The sequence below is a fragment of the Erpetoichthys calabaricus genome, chromosome 9, assembly GCF_900747795.2.
Source record: "Erpetoichthys calabaricus chromosome 9, fErpCal1.3, whole genome shotgun sequence".
In the NCBI taxonomy this organism is placed as follows: Eukaryota; Metazoa; Chordata; class Cladistia; order Polypteriformes; family Polypteridae; genus Erpetoichthys; species Erpetoichthys calabaricus.
In genome coordinates, this window is record NC_041402.2 from 120,971,903 (window position 1) to 120,994,312 (window position 22,410).

Genomic DNA, 22,410 nt, shown 5'->3' on the forward strand with positions numbered 1-22,410 from the left:
TGGACTTCTGTGCTGGTCATGGATTGTCCATAACGAACACCATGTTCGAGCATAAGGGTGTCCATAAGTGCACTTGGTGCCAGGATGCCAGAGGTCGCAGTTCGATGATCGACTTTGTAATCGTGTCATCGGATCTGTGACCTTATGTCTTGGCCACTCGGATCAAGAGAGGGGCTGAGCTGTCAAATGATCACCACCTGGTGGTAAGTTGGATCAAATGGCGGGAGAGGCTGCCGGACAGACCAGGCAGACCCAAACGTATAGTGAGGGTCTGCTTGGAACGTCTGGCAGAGGAACCGGTCAGAAAGATTTTTAACTGCCACCTCCGGCAGAATTTCAATCTCATTCCGAGGGAGGCGAAGGACATCGAGTCTGAATGGGCCAAGTTCCGAGCCTCCATTGTCGAAGCAGCAGAATGGAGCTGTGGCCGCAAGGTTGTCGGTGCCTCTTGTGGCGGCAATCCATGAACTCGGTGGTGGACACCTAGGGTTCGAGAGGCCGTCAAGTTGAAGAAAGAGTACTATCGGGTCTGGTTGACCAGTGGGACTCCAGAGGCAGCTGAGGGGAACCGGCGGGCCAAGCGGGTGGCGGCATCGGCTGTTGCAGAGGCAAAAACTCAGGCATAGGAGGAATTTGGGCAAGCCATGGAAAATGACTTTTGGTCTGCACCGAGAAAATTCTGGCAAACCATCAAGCGCTTCAGGAGGGGAAAGCGGTTCTCCACCAACACTGTGTACAGTGGAGATGGAGCCCAGCTGAGTTCAACTGTAGACGTTATTGACCGGTGGAAGGAATACTTCGAGGATCTTCTCAATCCCACCAGCATGTCTTTTTTAGAGGAAGCAGAGCTGGAGAACTCCGGGGGGGCCCGTCCATAATTGGGGCCAAAGTCACTGAGGTAGTTAAAAAGCTCTGAGGTGGCGGGGCCCCTGGGGTGGACAAGGTCCACCATGGGTTCCTCAAGGCTCTGGATGTTGTGGGGCTGTCCTGGTTGACACGTCTCTGCAGCATCGCATGGACATCGGGGGCAGTGCCTCTGGATTGGCAAACTGGGGTGGTGGTCCCCCTTTTTAAGAAGGGTGAATGGAGGATGTGCTCCAACTATAGGGGGATCACACTCCTCAGCCTCCCCGGTAAGGTCTATGCAGGTATGTTGGAGAAGAGAGTTCGGCTGATAGTCAAATCTCAGATTCAAGAGGAACAATGCGCATTCCGTCCTGGCCGTGGAACACTGGACCAGCTCTACACCCTGGCCAGGATCCTGGAGGGGGCATGGGAGTTTGCCCAACCCGTCCACATGAGCTTTGTGGATTTGGAGAAGGCATTCGACCGTGTCCCTCGAAGCATCCTGTGGGGTGTGCTCTAAGAGTACGGGGCACAAGGCTCGTTGTTACGAGCCATTCAGTCCCTGTACAGGAGGAGCAGGAGCTTGGTCCGCATCGCCGGTAGTAAGTCAAACTCATTTCCTGTTGAGGTTGGACTCCGCCAGGGTTACCCTTTGTCACCGATTCTGTTCATAAGTTTTATGGACAGAATTTCTAGGCGCGGCCAAGGAGCGGAGGGGGTCTGGTTCGGTGACCTCAGAATCTTGTCTCTTGCTATTTGAGGATGACATGGTTCTGTTGGCTTCAACGGACAGTGATCTCCAGCTCTCACTGGAGCGGTTCACAGCCAAGTGTGAAGCAGCGAGGATGAGAGTCAGCACCTCTAAATCCGAGGCTATGGTTCTCTGCCGGAAAAGGGTGGAATGCTCTCTCCGGGTTGGGAACACATTACTGCCTCAAGTGGAGGAGTTCAAGTATCTCGGGGTCTTGTTCACGAGTGAGGGAAGAATGGAGTGGGAGGTTGACAGACGGATTGGTGCAGCATCCGCAGTAATGCAGGCTCTGCAATGGTCCGTCGTGGTGAAGAGAGAGCTGAGCCAAAAGGTGACGATGTCGATTTACCAGTCGATCTACGTTCCTACCCTCACCTATGGCCACAAGCTTTGGATAGTGACCGAAAGAGCAAGATTGCGCATACAAGCGGCCAAAATGCGTTTTCTCCGCAGGGTGGCTGGACTTTCCCTTAGAGATAGGGCGAGGAGTTCAGTTATCCAGGAGAGACTCAGAGTAGAGTCACTGTTCCTCCGCATTGAGAGGAGTCAGTTGAGGTGGTTCGGACATCTGGTCAGGATGCCCCCTGGACGCCTCCCTAGGGGGGTGTTCTGGGCATGTCCCACTGGGAGAAGGCCACGGGGCAGACTCAGGACATGCTGGAGGGATTATGTCTCCCAGCTGGCCTGGGAATGCCTCGGGGTCCCCTCCAGAGGAGCTGGAGGAGGCAGCCGGGAAGAGGGAGGTCTGGGCTTCCCTGCTTAGGCTACTGCCCCCGCGACCCGACTTTGGATAAGCGGTGGACAATGGATGGATGGTCAATTACCAACTTGTGAAACACTGGTTACCTGGCAATTTCTTGGTACCCAGCATGCACAACCATAATTTTATTACCTGGCAGTTACTCTGAACCAGTATCAGGCTTTTGAAATCTGGTGCTAGGTACAATGTCCCTCTGGATATAAAAAGAAAAAAAATATAGATGCATTATTTATATTCCATTGTTGCAATTTTTATTATCTGTCAAATAATATGTAATGAGATATATCTCTTTTTGACTTCACTGAGTTGAACTGAACAGGATGAAATAAAATTCTGATGAGTTTAAAATAATGACAGATTTTTTTCCTCATCTCAAGAGAATATTTGTAGAATAACTAAAACACTTAATTTCTCACACCTTATCATCCATTTACTTTTTGAGGAACAATGTCACTTTAAGACAATTTTGCTACAACAAAAAAAGTTGATTCCAAAGAACGTTATTTTTATAACCTTGACAGAGATTTTAGTGACTGGCAACACTGAAAACAATATTAAAGAAATTTTCCTTTGGTTTTAGTTTCGATTGCAAGAGACAATGGATAATAATAACCAGTTACAAGACTTTACAAACTATAAACACAAGAAGAAAGTTATGAATCCTCTAAGTCAGTGGTCCCCAACCTTTTTGACAACAAGGACCACTTTATTAGATGCAAATTTTTCCACGGACCGGTCGGGGGGGGGGGTTGGATGTAGGGTGGTTGGGGTTCGGGGGGGGGGGGGGCAGTTTTACATAACATTTCTATTATTATTAAAGTTATTAAGCAGTTCGCATACGTTTGCAATCTAAGATTTTTCTTCTTTTTTTTGCATATAACAAAGACATATGCTTTACATTTGCCAATCCAACAGATTGCACATCACAAACATTAACACTGCAATCTTTTTTTCGTGTCTGCCGTTTCTATAGGAGGGTGACAATGAGTTAAATTCCAATGGATGTTTTTCAAATGTTGACAAGCAATAAGCAAAAGGAATCAATGAAAACCACAGACAACAAAAACAGCAAAAAAAAAAAAAAAAAAACACAGTACGAGGAAAGTTCGAAGAAAGAGATTTTTTTACAATGTTTCTGTTTGGGGATCATTGTGCAAACGTGCACAACTGAGCTGCGACCACAGATCTAACTGCTCTGTGGATGATTCGTTCAAGCATTTCAAGGTCACTTCGTTGTAATGAAAGCATCTGTTGAATGTACTTCGTAGTAACGGGATTTCTATAGACTCATGTCATATGGGGAAACTGTCGGGACCATAAAAATACTTTGTTGTAATAGTCTCTCACCTCAGTCTCTCTCCTCTCTCTGCACCGCTACAAAGCCCAGCCTGCCAAGCATTCTGAAAAGTCTGAGTGAGTCGCCGTTGCCGGCAGTTCTCTCACGGCCCGGCTGTCAGAAGGCTGCGGACCGGTAGTGGGCCGCGGACCGGGGGTTGGGGACCCCTGCTCTAAGTGGAAAAAAGTAACTAAAGGAAAGCAATGTCATGAGCAGTAGCCATCTTGTTACAACAAATATGGTTTATGGCAGTTCTAGCCCTGGTGCAATATGAAGATGCCAGGCTGGTAGCACCAGAGATGAAGGACAGATTGTGCATAAGAGAAGGTACAACATGTTTACAAGAGCATCAGAATTTCACATTGAAATCCAAGACAAACAGTACTGTGCAGTAGTCTTAGTCTACCCACGAAAAGTTTTTAAAGGCTAGTTATTTGGGGAGTAAGTGTTGTAGTTTTTTCACATGCATATAACATTAGAATAAATTTGAATAAAATAGTTATACAATAAAAAGTAAAAAAAGTGTTTTTTTTGTTTTTTAATAAAGTGTATTATCTTCTGAAGTACAGTACCCTGAAACAAAAGAGACTTTTGAAAAATATTTTAATCATTTGTCTCTCTATTACAATAAAAAAATCTTGGGACAAGACAAGACTAATCCTGCAACGAGACATGACTTTTTGAAGAGACATTTTGGAAGGAAGTACCGCGAGACGGAGACTTTTACCATGAGATTCTTTCAAGTCACGCCCTATCTTACAACTGTTTTCAAACAAGACCACGGTCATCAGGTGCATTCTGGCACTTAACCTAGACCGACACCAATCCATTAAAGGGCTTACATATGAACACACACACACTTACGAAGATCCAGTTTAGAATCACCCATTCATCTAAATATGGCAGCGAGAAACAATGAAGTCAAGCAAATTAATGTGAAAATTGTCAATCATTTACACAGCAAATTGATTAAATGCGTATCAATAGAATACGCTGAAGCAGTTGGTGGTGATCGTGTGGAAGATGAAAACATCAACTTACAATATCCTATAGAATATCTATAATCGTTAACACCGTCCGGTCTTCCACCAGCCAAATTACTGTTGAAAGAAGGATGTATCATAATGTTATTGCGTAATTTATGTATGAGTGCTGGACTATGCAATAGAACAAGATTAGTTGTATTAAAAATTGGTCGAAACAATTCTAACATGTAAAATTTTAACAATCGACAAGAAAGGTAATGTAGTACATATTCTGCGAATAACACTAGACACAAATGGAGATCTTGATATGCCATTCATTTTAAAACGTTTTACAGTTTCCCATGAGAATAGCTTTTGCTATGACAATTAACAAATCACAGGGACAAACATTCGAAAAAGTCCGTTTATTTATTAGAGAGAAAGAAACGATATTCACTCATGGGCAGTTATACGTTGAATCAAAATCAGAGGTGGGTAAAGTAGCCAAAAATTGTACTCAAGTAAGAGTAGCGCTACTTCAAAATAATATTACTCAAGTAGAAGTAAAAAGTAGCCATCCAAAAAATTACTCAAGTAAGAGTAAAAAAGTATTTGGTGAAAAGACTACAAGTACTGACTAACTGTTTGATCATAATAAATTATTTATTTTTTAGAAATGTTGTAATAAGACAGACAAAAATATAAAATAATGTGCAAATTCTGCCATTTCCAAATAATAAAATAAAAAATGAGTAAAAATAAATAACATCTTTACAAAATAAAGATGCACAAATAACACAAAGTTCCAAATCTCTTTTTTTCACAACAAAGCTTTTGAAGCCAATACCTACAGTAGGTAACATGTATGTTTGAACAGTGCAAACTATTTACAGTGACAAGATATACTGTACACTGACAGTATAATACTGCATATTCACTTGCCCTCCAAATAGCACAGCGGACAGAAAATATCATTAGAACAAGGCAACCTGTGCATATACAAGAAGTCTCACTTTACCTTGACTGTCTGTGTCTGTGCATGTTTGATTAAACCGCGCTTGTTCTTCACTCAGTGAAGTGATGGTTAAGCTTCAGCAGGAGTTGGCTGTCATTTTTCATGTATTCTTTCTTTCCCTGTCCGCTGTCAGAGGAGTTTGTACCGCTATGCCGCCACAGTTTGTGTGTGGTCATGTGACTGCATGGCTACATCTGATTGGTGAAACAGTCATGCAGTAGATCCACTGGTGGCTTCTCTCTGGCAAAAATATAGCATATATAATGGAAAAAACGTAACGATTCGAGTGTTGCCCAATGTAGCGGAGTAAGAGTAGCGTTTCTTCTTCACAAATGTACTCAAATAAAAAGTACAAAGTATGGTGCAGTAAAACTACTCTTAGAAGTACAATTTAAAAAAAAAAAAGTTACTCAAGTAAATGTAACGGAGTAAATGTAACTCGTTACTACCCACCTCTGATCAAAATTCAATGCGATCCTGAAGAAAAGTTAATTCCAAATATTGTTTTAACTGACGTTTTAAAGTAAAACTGAAAATAACGCATATGTAACAATTCACATGAAAATAACATTCTCTTTAAATTGTACATCTGGTTAACCAAACCCAGGGGGTTGGCAAGCGAAGTGAGCAGGGGGCAGAGCCCTCTAGTATAACTAAATGTGTAACGTCATATACACAAAAATAGGCAGGGACAGACTTAATAAGGTAACTTATTTTAACATGAAGACTTACTAAAAGAAGCCCTTCTGTACAGGTACCACTTATGAGAAGGGAATCTCAGATTTCCTGCCTTTATTTAAGTCAATATCTTAACAAGTGGTTTATTCTTACTTTGATTTGTCTTTGTGTTTACTCGAGGGCTATTTTTTATATATCATAAAATAACATGGATAAGGCTTAAAATGATTTGTAAAAAAGTATATACTGCATTTGTTAGTTATGTTTTTACTTAACTTCCTTTACTTACATCTAAATTTTTTTTTCCTATTAAATGATAATTTACATTGAGTCACTGATGGTTTATTATTTAAAAAAAAAAAACTGACAACAAAATTTCAAATAAGGTCAGGGAAATCAAGGTAGCCTTACTGCTTCTCTTTAACTTGTAAACCGGGTATCATTTTGCTGAAGACATTTGAAAATTATCTTTAAAAACTTAAGCACTCTGATTACTTGTTGACTTATAATAAACTGTAAAAAAGAGAAAAATTACTTCTATTTCTCTGCAGGGTGGATAGTACTGGTGATAATCTAATACTAGGTTGTACATACTCCAACCATATTCCAGCGGTTGAAATATTTTAAAATATCACATTACATATTTTCTACTGGACCACTACAACATGTACTGTATGTGACTCCTGTGGGTCTTGAAATGAAACAGCCATAATTGTTATTTTTGCTACATACCTCCCAATTCTGATTTGAAATGAAAAAAAGAAAAGACAGAAGTTCAGGATGTCACCCTCACCTGAGTATTTTACCACATATACATAATTCTTAGAATACTACCAATAAATTGTTTCTGCCCCTTTCATCAATTTCTCTTATAAGGAAATTAAAGATAATAGTATAGAGAAGAAATAATACAGGGGAACCTCGGTTTGTGAGCATAATTCGTTCCAGAAACTTGCTCGCAGTCCAAAGCACTCGTATATCAAAGTGAATTTCCCCATAAGGAATAATGGAAACTCAGATGATTCATTCCACAACCCAAAACTATTCATATAAAAATGATTAATACAAAATATAAAGTAAAAATACATAAAACAAATTAACCTGCACTTTACCTTTGAAAAGAATCATGGCTGGTGTGAGTGAGTTTCTAAACTCTTGTGGGATTCCACCCAACGGGACGACACGCGGAAGAGCGTCCCAAAGCAATCGCAGTCTCCCAGCGCTGTAGCAGTTCGCCATAAAAGCGAATCCGAAAAGATCGCGGACATACTATAAGTGCCTGCCATCGATGGGTGATACAAGGAAGATTATAAATGTGCAGGGCACAGTACTACTTGGCCACGACCCTGCCTGACTGCTGTGTCTGTGTATAGGAGAGTGGCAGATCCTGCTACAATAAATAACCACGCTGTTGCTGTTTCAAGCTGAATAAAGCTGCTGTTGCTAAAGTACTGAGACTCAGCTTCATGTTTTGGGGTGCAAGACGGGGACTCGCACGTCACAGCACACACGCGCACACACACACACACAGTCACAATGCTGTAGTAAACAGTATACGCTCGTACGGATGTTGACTATATGAGTGAGGCATGCCAACTCAGACGAAGAATAGGAGACGGATTGCCCACAATCCTGCAGCGACAGAGAGAGAGAGAGAAGAACCATCAGCTCAGTTGTGATCACATGACACTCAGCAGACAAAGCATATACATACTACTCGTATTGCAAGACCTCGCTCGTTTATCAAGTCAAAATTTATTAAAAATTTTAGCTCGTCTTGCAAAACACTCGTAAACCAGGTTACTCGCAAACCGAGGTTCCACTGTATTAACTTTCAGTATTAAAGCACATCTAATTTTAATGAAAAATCTACTATACTCAAATATTGTTCATCTAAAGTAGAAAGGTACAATCTCACTTATTTTATTTCTTTGTCAAGATAATCTCTATTTGATTCCTGTCTCTACTATGGAAAAGCTTTAAACATTGGGACAGACATATTGCAAGTAATTACTGTGTGCCCCAATGGAATTGACAAAGCCCCAGCATCACCAACCTGATCATGACTGACTTCTATTGGTCTTTTTTTGATAATCCAAGAAACAGACTCTGTCAGTGGTGGGGTAGTAAGCGATCCTTCATATGTCCAGTAATCAGGGCAAGTAGGCAACATGCAGGTCGGGTCGAAGTTTGTGAATTCTACAACACTATCCTGAAAAAAAGGAACAAGCACCTGAGTATGTAACTCTTCTTAAACACACAGTCATATGAAAAAGTCTGGGAACCCCTCTTAATTCTTTGGATTTTTGTTTATCATTGGCTGACGTTTCAAATTAGCAATTTCCTTTTAATATATGACATGCCTTATGGAAACCGTAGTATTTCAGCAGTGACATTAAGTTTATTGGATTAACAGAAAATATGCAATATGCATCATAACAAATTACACAGATGTATAAATTTGGGCACCCCAACAGAGATATTACATCAATATTTAGTTGAGCCTCCTTTTGCAAATATAACATCCTCTAGACGCTTCCTATAGCCTTTGATGAATGTCTGAATTCTGGATGGAGGTATTTTTGACCATTCTTCCATACAAAATCTCTCCAGTTCAGTTAAATTTGATGGCTACTCAGCATGGACAGCCTGTTTCAAATCATCCCATAGATTTTCGATGATATTCAAGCCAGTGGACTGTGACGGCCATTCCAGAACATTACACTTCTCCCTCTGCATGAATGCCTTTGTAGATTTCGAACTGTGTTTTGGGTCATTGACTTGTTGGAATATCCAAGACCTGCGTAACTTCAACTTTGTGACAGATGCTTGAACATGATCCTGAAGAATTTGTTGATTGGGTTGAATTCATCCGACCCTTGACTTTAACAAGGTCCCCAGTCTCTGAACTAGCCACACAGCCCCACAGCATGATGGAACATCCACCAAATTTGACAGTAGGTAGCAGGTGTTTTTCTTGGAATGCTGTGTTCTTCCACCATGCAAAGCGCTTTTTGTTATGACCAAATAACGTAAATTTTGTCTCATCAGTCCAAAGCACTTTGTTCCAAAATGAATGTGGCTTGTCTAAATGAGCATTTGCATACAACAAGTGAGTTTGTTTGTGGCATGAGTGCAGAAAGGGCTTCTTTCTCATCACCCTACCATACAGATGTTCTTTGTGCAAATTGTGCCGAATTGTAGAACGATGTACAGATACACCATCTGCAGCAAGATGTTCTTGTAGGTCTTTAAAGGTGATCTGTGGGTTGTCTGTAACCATTCTCACAATCCTGCACATATGCCGCTCCTGTATTTTTCGTGGCCTGCCAGACCTGGGTTTAACAGCAACTGTGCCTGTGGCCTTCCATTTCCTGATTACATTCCTTACAGTTGAAACTGACAGTTTAAACCTCCAAGATAGCTTTTTGTAGCCTTCCCCTAAACTATGAGACTGAACAATCTTTGTTTTCCAGATCTTTTGAGAGTTGTTTTGAGGATCCCATGCTGTCATTCTTCAGAGGAGAGTCAAAGGGAAGAACAACTTGCAACTGACCACCTTAAATACCTTTTCTCATGATTGAACACACCTGTCTATGAAGTTCAAGGCTTAACGAGCTAATCCAAGCAATTTGGTTTTGCAAGTAATCAGTATTGAGCAGTTACGTGTATTCAAATCAGCAAAATTACAAGGGTACCCAAATTTTTGCACAGCCAGTTTTTCACATTTGATTTAATTTCATACAACTAAATACTGCTTCACTAAAAATCTTTGTTCGGAAAACATCCCAATACTCAGATAATAATAATAATTCATTACATTTATATAGCGCTTTTCTCAGTACTCAAAGCGCTATCCACACAGGGAGGAACCAGGAAGCGAACCCACAATCTTCCACAGTCTCCTTACTGCAAAGCAGCAGCACTACCACTGCGCCACCTGTTCCTAGGAAATGAAAGACATACCACTGTTATCTTTTTTGTTGAAAGCAGAGTAAATTATTATGCAGGCTGAAAGGGGTTCCCAAACTTTTTCATATGACTCTGTATATTATATATATATATATATATATATATATATATATATATATGCATGCATGTGTGTAATTAAATTATTTTTGCTTTCTTTTAGATGGCCTTAACTTATATTTAACAAAATACTTTAATTCTCCTAAACAGTATAATGGGTTTAAGATAAACTGATTTTTGTAACAACATTATCAATAACACCCTACTCTTTATAATGTGCATACAAATTCCTTTTCGCTAGGGTGAAAATTTCCTGAAGATGACATGTACTGAACAAATAAAATACTGTTGTTCTTGCCATCTGTTTTAACATATAATCTGGTGTTAATAGCACATAAAAATATTTTATCGAAGGATGTGGATAACATACAGTTTGTCCCTACTGATAATTTTTGTATAGTTAAGCATAAATACAGCTGATGCAAAAGAATGCCTTGTGTCTGAATCTCAAAAATAATCTAAAAGGAACACTTGCATTCTGAATGTAATCTATGTCTAAAAGCTCAAAAGCTGTCAAAGGTGTATTTATTTAATAGTCTGCTTTTTTTTTTTTTAGTTTTACACTATAGTAAATGCTCTTTTACACTGAGCAGATATGTAGTTTTCATTTCTATTTGTCTTCACTGTCATCTTACTTTGTGTCTAACAGCAGGCAATGCATCCACCAACTTCTGCAGCCCCTCATGCCTCTTTCCAACCTGCAATAAAATAACATTTTAAAACATTTAAAGACCTAATTCTGTTAATCCTATAATATAATAAATATGATTATAATATACTGCAAATCCAAATATTCCTTATAATACTTTACAAATATGTGAATAAAGTTACCTGCAATTCCACCTAAGCTTTAAAGCACTGTAAAAGAAATCTACAAAAATACACTCTTGTTTGTCCTATTGTAATGGCTGTAGCTGTCATGCCACAAGAGGCTGCAAGAGTATGTCATTAATAATAAAGGACAGAAATACCAAAGTATTTAAAAAGAATCACATTTTTAAATTAAAAGAAAAATGTTTTGAAGGGAAGGAAGCAAAGGGGTCATAAATACATAAACTTCTGTATTTCTCAAACAGGCCTAAATTATACAAATTTTGTATTAATTTCTATAAATCAGAAGGAAGCTGTTTAAACTCTATATTTCTTTAACCAAATCAAAAATTTGGCTTTTTTTCCCCCAATGGTCAGTGCAATATACAGTATGATGGCGTATACATTTACGCACATTTTTTTTAAGCTATGTTGTTCCTTAACGTCAGGTTTTCCTGAACTGTGGGTTGGGTTTCCATTGGATCTTGAGTTACTGTTGTAGTTAATGGTAATGGGTCGCAGATGGTTTGTAAAGTGGGTTGTGGTGGTTCACCATTGGTTGATTAAGCAATTGGCATTGCTTATGATGATTGTTCTTGATTACAGCATCTCTGATAATTGCCCATGACTCTCCGCGGAGGAAGCTCTGTAAATCTTCCTCCATTCTTCAAAGAGAGAAGCTTCCCCCAACTGAATGGCCATGAGTCTCTAAAGGGGATCTGCACTGTCGATCAGCCAGGAATTCAATAAGGAATAATGTCTTGAAAACACTAAAAATGGCAAGATTTGGTTGTGACCAAAAAAAAATTATGAAGTTCTAGAATACACCTCAGTAACTTTTTTTTGGAACTTGACATCAAAATATATTATGTCTCAAAGGAGTAAGGTGCTGTATATATTACATTCAGCTTCTTTGCTTCAAAACCTCATAGCCCTAGATTTGCATTACTTTGTAAATGTTAAATATTAATTTCAAACATTATAATACAATTTAAATTAGAAATAAATGCATACCTTCAAAAAAACAGCTAAGACTGCCAAACCATTGTTTTCCATAATAGCTTCTTCAAATTTAGTATATTTCGCAGCATTCCAGTGAACTAAATGAAGCTGAAATTGACACCAACAGAATTTCATGTATAAAACTATAATTCAAAATCCTGAAAAGATGTTACGGATTAATTATTCAAATACAAGCCATTTCTAAGAAATCCACCCAAAAATACTGTAATGTAACAATAAGCAGCACATACTGTATGTTTTGCGTTCCTTAGAACTGGAAAAAAATTTTAAAACAGCACAAAGTGAACAGTTATGGAATGGCTCCACATTTCCAAGACTTTCTAAAAAAATTATCAAATCACCATTTTACTTAAAGCTAGGTACCCTCATTATACAGGGGATTCTACTATAATAAACACCACATTATGCAGAAGCAACATGGCTGAAAGGGTTGCATGAGAAAAAGGAAAAAAAAAATCTGACTACCTAATTTTATCTATACTTTGACCAGTCTCACCCTTTTTTTAAAATTTATGAATATGAAAACAAATACTGGTATTCACTTAGGAAATATAGGTTAGAACATAAGTTTGATAAAGAAGTTAAAACCATTCAGTCTATCAATCTTATTTAGTTTTAGAAATTGCTCCAATACTGTATATCCAGATACTTTTGAAAGTTCTTATGGTTTCTGTTTTGAGTACATCTTGGTAGTTTGCTTTAGATTTCAACAACTCTAGATTAGGTCACCATGCATTCTAATTGGCACAGCTTCTAGTGCTATATTTTTCTGTGGCATGGTGACCTGAACTGCCCATGGTCTTCCAGATCTTATCTCATTACTTCCTCCATTATGCAGCCTAAGTAGAAAATATCTGATTTTAAAAACTTTAGAAAATAATTCAACATTTTAACAATTTTAACATAATCTTTGTCACAATCAATTTCATTAATGCAAAATAGAAAATGCAACAGTTCAAGCACAATTCCCCAACAGACGTCACTGATGACCTCATCTTTGTTCGTGTCCAACCCTGACATTAAGCCCTTATTCAACAAGACATTTAAAACTTGCTTGAAGCTGAAGAGGAAAATTTAGTTAGTATTTGTACTCCTGAGAACTTAATTCATAGCATCCATCACCAAATGCTCTATATAAAACATACATTTCAATTAATGTAGTTCCATTAAAAGCTTAACTATCATATGTTCCTTAGCAGGGCAAAAATGTATCAAATATGTGAACTGATTTGATGAATCGGAGAAACAATACAGGGTAAGCTAATCCATTTTAGGGAATGTTTCAATTTCCACTGTGGTCAATGTCTGTGGGCTTTCCACATTTTTGTGTACCTACGTGGGATTTACTCTTCATACTTAGTTTTCTGGGCGGCACAGTGGCACAGTGGTTGCGCTGCTGCCTCACAGTAAGGAGACCTGGGTTCGCTTCCCGGGTCCTCCCTGTGTGGAGTTTGCATGTTCTCCCTGTGTCTGCGTGGGTTTCCTCCAGGTGCTCCGGTTTCCTACCACAGTCCAAAGACATGCAAGTTAGGTGCATTGGTGATCCTAACTTGTCTCTAGTGTGTGCATGGTGTATTTGTGTGTGTGTCCTGTGGTGGACTGGTGCCCTGCCCGGGATTTGTTCCTGCCTTGCACCCTGTGTTGGCTGGGATTGGCTCCAGCAGACCCCCGTGACCCTGTGTTCGGATTTGGCGGGTTGGAAAATGGATGGATGGATGGGTTGGACACGGACGGACTTAGTTTTCCTCCCACATCTCAAAGTCATGCAGGATTAAGTCAACACTAATAAGGCCATGTATGGATGAGAACAGATGTATGTATGGGTGTATTATGTATTGAGATGGCATTCTGTCCAGGGTGCTGTGTCCTGATATGCATCTAATGCTGCTGGGATTGTTTCTAGTTAACCACAGCTTTAACTAAATTAAGCAATTTCAGGGAATGGATGGATATATGAATCTTGATGCTAACAATTCAAATGTTAATCAATAGAATCAGAATGTTGAAACATTTTAATGAAGGAGCAACAATAAAAAAAAAAAAAAAAAAAAAACTATGAGAGACCTGTTGGGTTTTCAGTCTGAATTTGAAAAACAAGCTAGAGACTTAGAAAGAGACTTTTCAAATGACAAGAACCTGAAAAGCTAAACAAACGTTTCCCAGTACTTGTGTAATGGAATTTTGAAACATCACAAAGGCCAGAATCAGAAAATATCAACTATCAAACAGGTTCATTCATTGTACGTTGAATAGACAAAAATTCTGGAGTACTGGATGTACTGGATGAATATAATCCGGTAGCAGAAATCTAAAGATATGCCTCAATTTTCTAGGGTCCAGCAGCCATACCACCTTTACTTCAGAACAGGTCATCTACCTGAAGCTAAGCATATTCCGGCTAGGCCAGTACTTGGATAGGAGACCATCCAAGCTAGGCTTGCTGCTGGAAGAGATGTTGGTGAAGTAGATGTGTGTGCAGTCTTTTGGATGAGACATAAAACCGAGGTCTTGACTCTATGTGATCATTAACACTAGAATCCTTGAAGCCTATGAAAAAACTCATAATCCCGCCCACCTTAAATTCCTTTCACACCTATAATGAGAACTACAAAATGTATGTTTGTAGAGTGTTTTGATGTGTAAGGAGTTAACACTTGTTGCAAGAAAAAGTGCTACTAAAAAACTTCCATTCATGCCTGCATCTTTTCGGAGTAAGTTTCTCACTTTGAAACTCACCAGCCTCAAAGCTAAACATACTTAAACCAAAGTTTCTTATGATGCTGAGCACGAGCCCACCAGATTGTTAAACAATTTCAAGGTATCCTGAAAAGCCTTCAACAACTTCTAGCACTGCTAATAAGGAAAGAACACTTCCACACAGACCACCCTGAATCCAAGTTTTGTTTGTTAAACTTTTGGCAACCCACACACCTCAACATCAAGTGCAACATTTTTAAATTGTTACAGCTGTAAATCCCTCCTTAGTGAAACTGTGGCACAGAAAGATTATAGTATATCCAGTTCATTGTTATAAATAGTGTGAAGGAAGATTCCATGAATCAGTGTGTATAAGTAGATAACTTACTAAATTAGTCTGCCTTTATTTTCTCAAATCCAAGCTGAGAACTACAATTTGTGTGGTATATTAAAACATTTTGTAAGGATTTCTTATATGTAAATATTACTTTTACTTCTGCAAGACTGTAAATCTCCCCTACAATTATGGAAGAGGTTGACAACATAGAAAATATATTTAAATTTGGAGTATTTATTACATTAAAGCTCCAGTGAACATCGGTTTACAATAAAACAGAGTAGGCTGAAACCATGTTTATTGTAATAATCCAAGGACACAGTTAAAGAATTTAAATTGACGACAATAATAACAATAATAATAGGGAAAAAAATCATAAACCAAATACATACACAGAAAAAACTGTATGTGTTATATGGCTGCATGAAAATATTTCTATATCTGTCAAGTCCAATAATTACTTCTTTTATTGATGCTACATTTGGACATAGCAAGGCAAGTCATTAATTCACACAACCAAGAGTCTCAAAGTCTTTCCTGTGATTACATTTTATATTCAGATTAATAATAGACATCCTTAGGTTTCACAAAATAACTGAACTAACGCCATTCAAGCACTTTTAGAATGTCCAGACTGTGGCTGTGCAAGGAGTCTTTCTAGTACAAGACTTTCAAATCAGGCATAGCCACCTGTTTGGGATAGTCTCAATTATTTATGAATCCTTTCTGGGATACACTAGCTATTCTATCTCAAAATTATGACGAAAATGGAATTAAAACAAATGGCAAAGAGTAGGAAAATGAGTTTGTAACCTAGCACAACCTAAAGACAGTTTCTTAAAGTGATTCACTTTCCTTAATACAAATAGTACATTCTTCATTTGTTATATTCATGTCAGAAAATGTGTGTACAAGTTCTGAAACTATTTAATTTGTAATGCCCTGTTATTTGGCTTTGTCTGTTAATGTGTAAAAGGTGGTAGTGTAAAACAGTATCTTACATATTATTGTAAAGTAATGACAGCACAAACGACAAAAGTAATTATTATTAATTGCAGAACTTGTCAGAAAAAGCTACTGGCAACTCACCTCTGCAGGGTAGACTTTGCTATCTACTGTATGCTCAGATCCCCACAAATTATTCTCACCCCAGTGAAAATGAAACTGGCTAAGCCTATAGTGATCCACCAGTGGTCCGCCACAGATTCCTGAAATAAGGAGAAAAAAAAAAAATCACTTTATCACATCATACTTTTGAAACAATCTGATTTTTTTTCCCAAACAAGGGAAACTAAGGGACTTCCATTTCTTTCAGTCTATGAAAACTGACAACTTTTTAATGTGCCCTTAGCAGTGTCTTACTATGTGAAGGCACATGGGGTGAGGAACCTTCACACACATACAGTTATCAAATTGATGAGCTCACTTTCAATAAATCTGTTTCAACACCAAGGTGGCAGAAAAAGAAAAGGTACAAAGTTAAAGAATTCACAACAACATCAAACTACATTCATTTCCTAGTATTTGTTTACCATGGCTTGATTTAGCAGAACTCTTTTCAATGGATTAAATAATGAAGATGTTTAAAGTATTGATAAAATTAATTTATAACACCAGTTTTTAATTCTGAATTAAGAAAGTGGGGAATCAAACACCTTTTTAAATAACCTACACACTTCTCAGAAAGTGTATCAGTGGAATGCTGGTATTTTATTTTAAAGAAAGCTAGTATTGTACTTTTTTTTTTTTTTTTTTAATTTGAACTAGATTCAATTCCCTGTCTAGGAATAGATACAAACAGAGAGTATAGTAGGTACAATCTCATTGTGTCTTTATGAGTTTTCCTCCCACATTCCAAAGAAGTGCATGTAAGTTAACTGTTGACCATAAACTAGCCTGGTGTGAGCTATATGGACTGGTACCTTTGTCCCAGTTTGTTTCTTGCCTTGTATCCAGTTTTTCTGGGATAGTCACTGGCACCATCGTCTTGCCACGCTGACCTGAGTAAGTGGGTAGGAAAGTAAATGGATTGATGGATTGATTACTACATGATATGCACATGCCACATGTTGTTTTTTTCCATTCTAACATAAGGCTACCTTCTTCCCACAATGTCTAGCAATACTTATGATAAGCCATTATAGGCAATGGAAAAATTCACATTCATACACACAAAACTGAAGGATGGATTGCAACTAAATCTGTAAGTCACAGTCATGTAGGTAACATGTTTAAAATGTTGTTCCACAAATTTTGGGTACAACAATTTGAGAATTCCAATCCTAATTGCAAATGAATAAACTACTAATTTTCACTTCAGGGGAAGACAACATGGGATAGAATTTCTGTACAGCTTACAGCCTTTCTGTAGATTTCCTTTTAGAAATGGCAACCAGAAATGGGAATATGTTTGGTTGATGCATTTTTGGGACAACTCCAATTTTACTAAAATGTCTGGTTTGAAACACAGACACTTCCATATCAATTGCATCCAAATCTCTAATGGCTACATGCACTGATGTTTGAAATGCTCTGCCTTCACATCACAATTGCAGTAAATATGCCCATTTAGCCCATTAAATACAGACTCAAACTATTTTGTAACTGAAGATTACTCACTGAAAGCCTTAACTGCAGTCTAGAATGTCTGTGAAAAGAAAATGCATCGATCATAGACAACACCAGTAAACAGATTACTAAGAAATGAAAACATGTGTTGAACTTTCTCCTACAAGTAGCTACTAACTGGGCCATTTCAATACTCGAAGTGTCAAGTTATTATTTAATTAATCAAACTCAGCCTCATTAAACTGTATTAACAACAGAGTCAGAGATATAATTTGTTTCACACTATCAATCTCACTGCAACATTCCCAGCTTTTACAGTTTAACCCATCCATCCATTGTCCAACCCGCTGAATCCGAACACAGGGTCACGGGGGTCTGCTGGAGCCAATCCCAGCCAACACAGGGCACAAGGCAGGAACCAATCCCGGGCAGGGTGCCAACCCACCGCAGGACACACACACAAACACACCCACACACCAAGCACACACTAGGGCCAATTTAGAATCGCCAATCCACCTAACCTGCATGTCTTTGGACTGTGGGAGGAAACCGGAGCGCCCGGAGGAAACCCACGCAAACACGGGGAGAACAACAGTTTAACCTGAGACAAATAATAGATTTGATGGAAATAGATGTTTTGGTAACATGAAAAGCCTTCCTTTTTTAGGATTAAATTTAAGCTCAAGATTTAACAACTACTACTACTACTACTACTACTACTCAAACCGTTGCACAATTTCTTTAATAAACTCTAATTCTATAGAGGATCTGTGCAGAACTTTTTCAAAACCTGGCAGGATCTAATCAATAACATTTTAGAATAAGCTTTTAAAGCACAGAGCAAGCAGATTCTCTCCCCATTTCTTTGTCTTCTCCATTTATCTTTATTCACTTATTAATTCATCTATTTACTTACTTTTACTAGCTTTAAGTTTTACTCTGTTGGCTATGCTCTCATTCTCAGGGGTGGGAAATGATTTGTTTTTGATCCTATTTTTGTAAAAATGTATCTATTTGTATAGAATGTTGTGTGATTACAATAAAAATTAATAAAATAAAATACTGTAAAAAAAAAATATTCTAAGCTGCTGGCAAAATGTCTTGCCCAGCTTCACACTGTTGATGTAGCCCCAACTTTGTTGTCTCCAGCTGCCATTCCCTCGCTAAATGCAGAGAACTCTTCTCACTGTATGAATTCAGTCTTTCTTTGAGTAGTTTTGGTGTAATGGTTTTCTGAAGGAATTCATTTAATATAATCAAGACTCTTTACTCTCCTCCTTTCAGCAATTATGTTTACCAATTCCAATATCTCCCAAGCATTTCACATTTATAAAGGATGCCAGGACATTAGTCATCTCAATAAAAAATGATCATAAAAACTAAATACTGCAATAAAGTTTCAGTAGACACTATTGCTTTGAAACCCTACAGGTAGAAAGCCATCGACATGGGACTACTTTTAATAATATACTGTATTTCTATGAAATGTGGCAGCACTCTCATATTACAAGCACAGAGTGCCCGGTAGCTCTTTTTTCACTACAGACCCTTTGCTGAGGCAGCTCAACTCCTAGCTAGTTTTACTAAACATTTAAAATATAAGTGAAACACCACTTATACATTTAACATACATTGTAATTAGCAATATGATAATGTGTGATTTTTAGTGTCCTAAGATGGACAGGCTCAAAATACCGGATAACCAAGAATCATTCAATGTAACGTACTGTTACATAAAACCTCTGTAAACTATTTTTGTAACCTTGAATTTAAAGTTGAATATGTCATTAGCTTGTAGAACTGTGATAAAGCCTTTATAGTACATGCTGCCAATGTTTCTAAGAATTATGTAAACAGTTTATTATACTTCTGCGGTGGGTTGGCACCCTGCCCGGGATTGGTTCCCTGCCTTGTGCCCTGTGTTGGCTGGGATTGGCTCCAGCAGACCCCCGTGACCCTGTGTTCGGATTCAATGGGTTGGAAAATGGATGGATGGATAGGTTTATTATACTTGAAATTTGCAGTCCTTTCTGTAAATTCTGACAGATACAAGATTTTGCACAGAATGGAGGCGTATAATTAAAAATTCCTTAACATTAACAGAATGGAAAAATTGTTGAGCTAAGAAAATGGTGTTCCTTGTATTTTTAAAGCCTTTATATGCCTTTATATAATAAGGGCAATGATAGTTTGATTATTTTTCTTAAGTGATACCTACCCATCTTCTCCTTTCTAGCTTTGATTTTACATGTCTGACAAAACTAAATTTTAATACGATTTTGAGTGTTTAGGGGAAATATAAGCTGTCTTAAACAAAAAAAAAAATCAGTCAGTACAAAAAGCATCAAAAGAAATAGGTTTCTCTAAAAAATAAAAAAGGTTTAATGATTATTTTACATAGACAGATACCCACTATGACATTATGATCCATCCATCCATCCATCCCTTTATTCTCAAAAAGCAACTCACTATGAGATTATTACAAGGATCATAATAAAGCTGTGTGTCATTTACAAAATTGGAGTATAGGATTGTTCAGCTTATTATGTGATCTTGGTGAGCAGCACCTGTGTTCAATTACTTTGTAGAAATGGCATGGATATAGTAAGGGTACACTTACTTTCACAAATCTTCTGAGGTTGGTTTATTTTTGATTACAAATTGAAGTCTAACTACCTATCTGGTATTTGAGTGTTCTTAGACTCCAGTTATCTAGTGACACAGTACAAGAAAACCCAAGTCACCATCATAGCTTGGTTACCACTGCAAGGTCACAAGGCATAATGGACAGCACCATCATTTTCTTTCCCCAGCTCCAGACAAGGCACTTTCTGCTACTAACATAATCATGTTGTCTAACGGCAGATATAACAGGGAGCATGCCTTGTGCAGTCCATGCTGAGGCAGGGTAAAGAATATTCTGGAGATGTTGGTTTGGGACAGGCTTAAACTTCGTCCTCTGCTTCCTTGCATCTGTTCCATTCTGCTATTTCTGTTTTAAGTGCTGAAAAAAACTGGATGTACCGACACTTTTAACTGCTATTGTTTTTTTTACATACTTTTCATTTTACTTTAGTTTGCTCAACTTCCGATCTTTCTTATCTGAACCAATTGCAGACAGCCAACATAATGTAACAGCCTTTCTTTGAAATGAGTACATTTGGCAGAGAAGCACCACTCGTCACATCCTTCACATTAATATTATAATGTTGCACTGACAGCTCACTGTGCAGGAATCAAACAGATTTATTTCTACCAAGTTGCTAATTGCATGTTATATTGTGTTTTTGCTGAGGTATCTAAAATGAGCAATTCTGACACTGAAAAGACTTTTTAAAACTGTGAATTTAGAGCTGTTACAACAAAAAACAAACTCTGATATACAACACCAAATAAAAACAGTAAAACACAAAAACTTTAAAAGTTGTAAATGGACAAAGTTTACAAGTTACTTTGCATTTCTTCTTGATAAAAATCAAACAAGCATGTAAATACAGATTGGCTCCAGTAGACCCCCGTGACCCTGTGTTCGGATTCAGCGGGTTGGAAAATGGATGGACGGATGGATGGAAGTACAAAGACATATTATACTGGAGTGACAAGCAGACATTTGGAAGATCTTGGGGGGTAAAGACTGGAAAGCTCTGCTTTTGGTAGGCCAACATGTGTTCATCAAACACACTGTGCAATGCCTCTTTTTCACAGTAGAGCTTTTAATAATCAAACTAGCAGGCTGATAACATCCTAACTGCGCCCAAGCTTTTCAATTAAGTTGTTAAGAGTTCACACATATCAATCTTTAAAAATGTAGAATAGAACATTATCTAACTTAGTGAGTCAGCCTCACTGATACGTCTCCAATTGAATATTATCAACTAGCAAATAAAACCTAATATGTAACAGTTTATTTGTGATAACTGAATCTAATCATGGCTAAGAGTGCCTTTGGAGAATATTTCTTTTATATTTTTGTAGCCAAAAAGCTTTCAGTGGATGGATACAAAAAACTGAAACTTTGTGAAACAGATGATGTCTCACACATAATACAATAGTCCTTTATCTGAGCTATGGCTTCTGTACTAGAAGCATTCAGGTTTTTGGCATACACAAAACTATGCAATCGTATATAAAGTCACACACATGCGCTTGGGAGGTAGTCAAAGGGTTCAAATTGGGGTATTAACACGCAGGACCAGGGGTTGGCGCTGAGCATTAATTCCTCTTCTCTTTCTACAGAACTTCCAAGGAAAAGACTAGCTAAATCCGTCACTTCCACCTGTTCCTGATCTCACTTCCGGGCCCCTACTGATGACATTACGCCACTTCCTTTCCTGCAAACATGCTCTATCTGCTTTCCCCGCTATAAATGTCTGCCGATTACCCTTTCAGTCATTCCCAGTTTTTAGAACTCCGATCAGTTTTAACAGACTATTCATCGCTGCAAAATCTATGGATCCCCAACTGTTTTTGACTTGTCCAGTGGTTTATTACAAAATATATTTACAGGTATATTTTATATATATATATATATAATATATTATATATATATATATATATATATATATATATATATATATATATATACTATATATATA

General features: G+C 38.0%; 1 protein-coding gene across 1 annotated transcript in view; it reads right to left on the bottom strand.

Annotated features, from left to right (window-relative positions):
- ca5a (carbonic anhydrase Va) overlaps positions 1-22,410 on the bottom strand; it is a 45,825-nt gene that overhangs the window by 10,032 nt on the left and 13,383 nt on the right. The window contains 4 exon segments of the mRNA XM_051932234.1: positions 8,408-8,563; positions 11,016-11,078; positions 12,205-12,300; positions 16,337-16,455. Of these exon segments, the coding sequence (XP_051788194.1) occupies positions 8,408-8,563; positions 11,016-11,078; positions 12,205-12,300; positions 16,337-16,455 (434 nt within the window).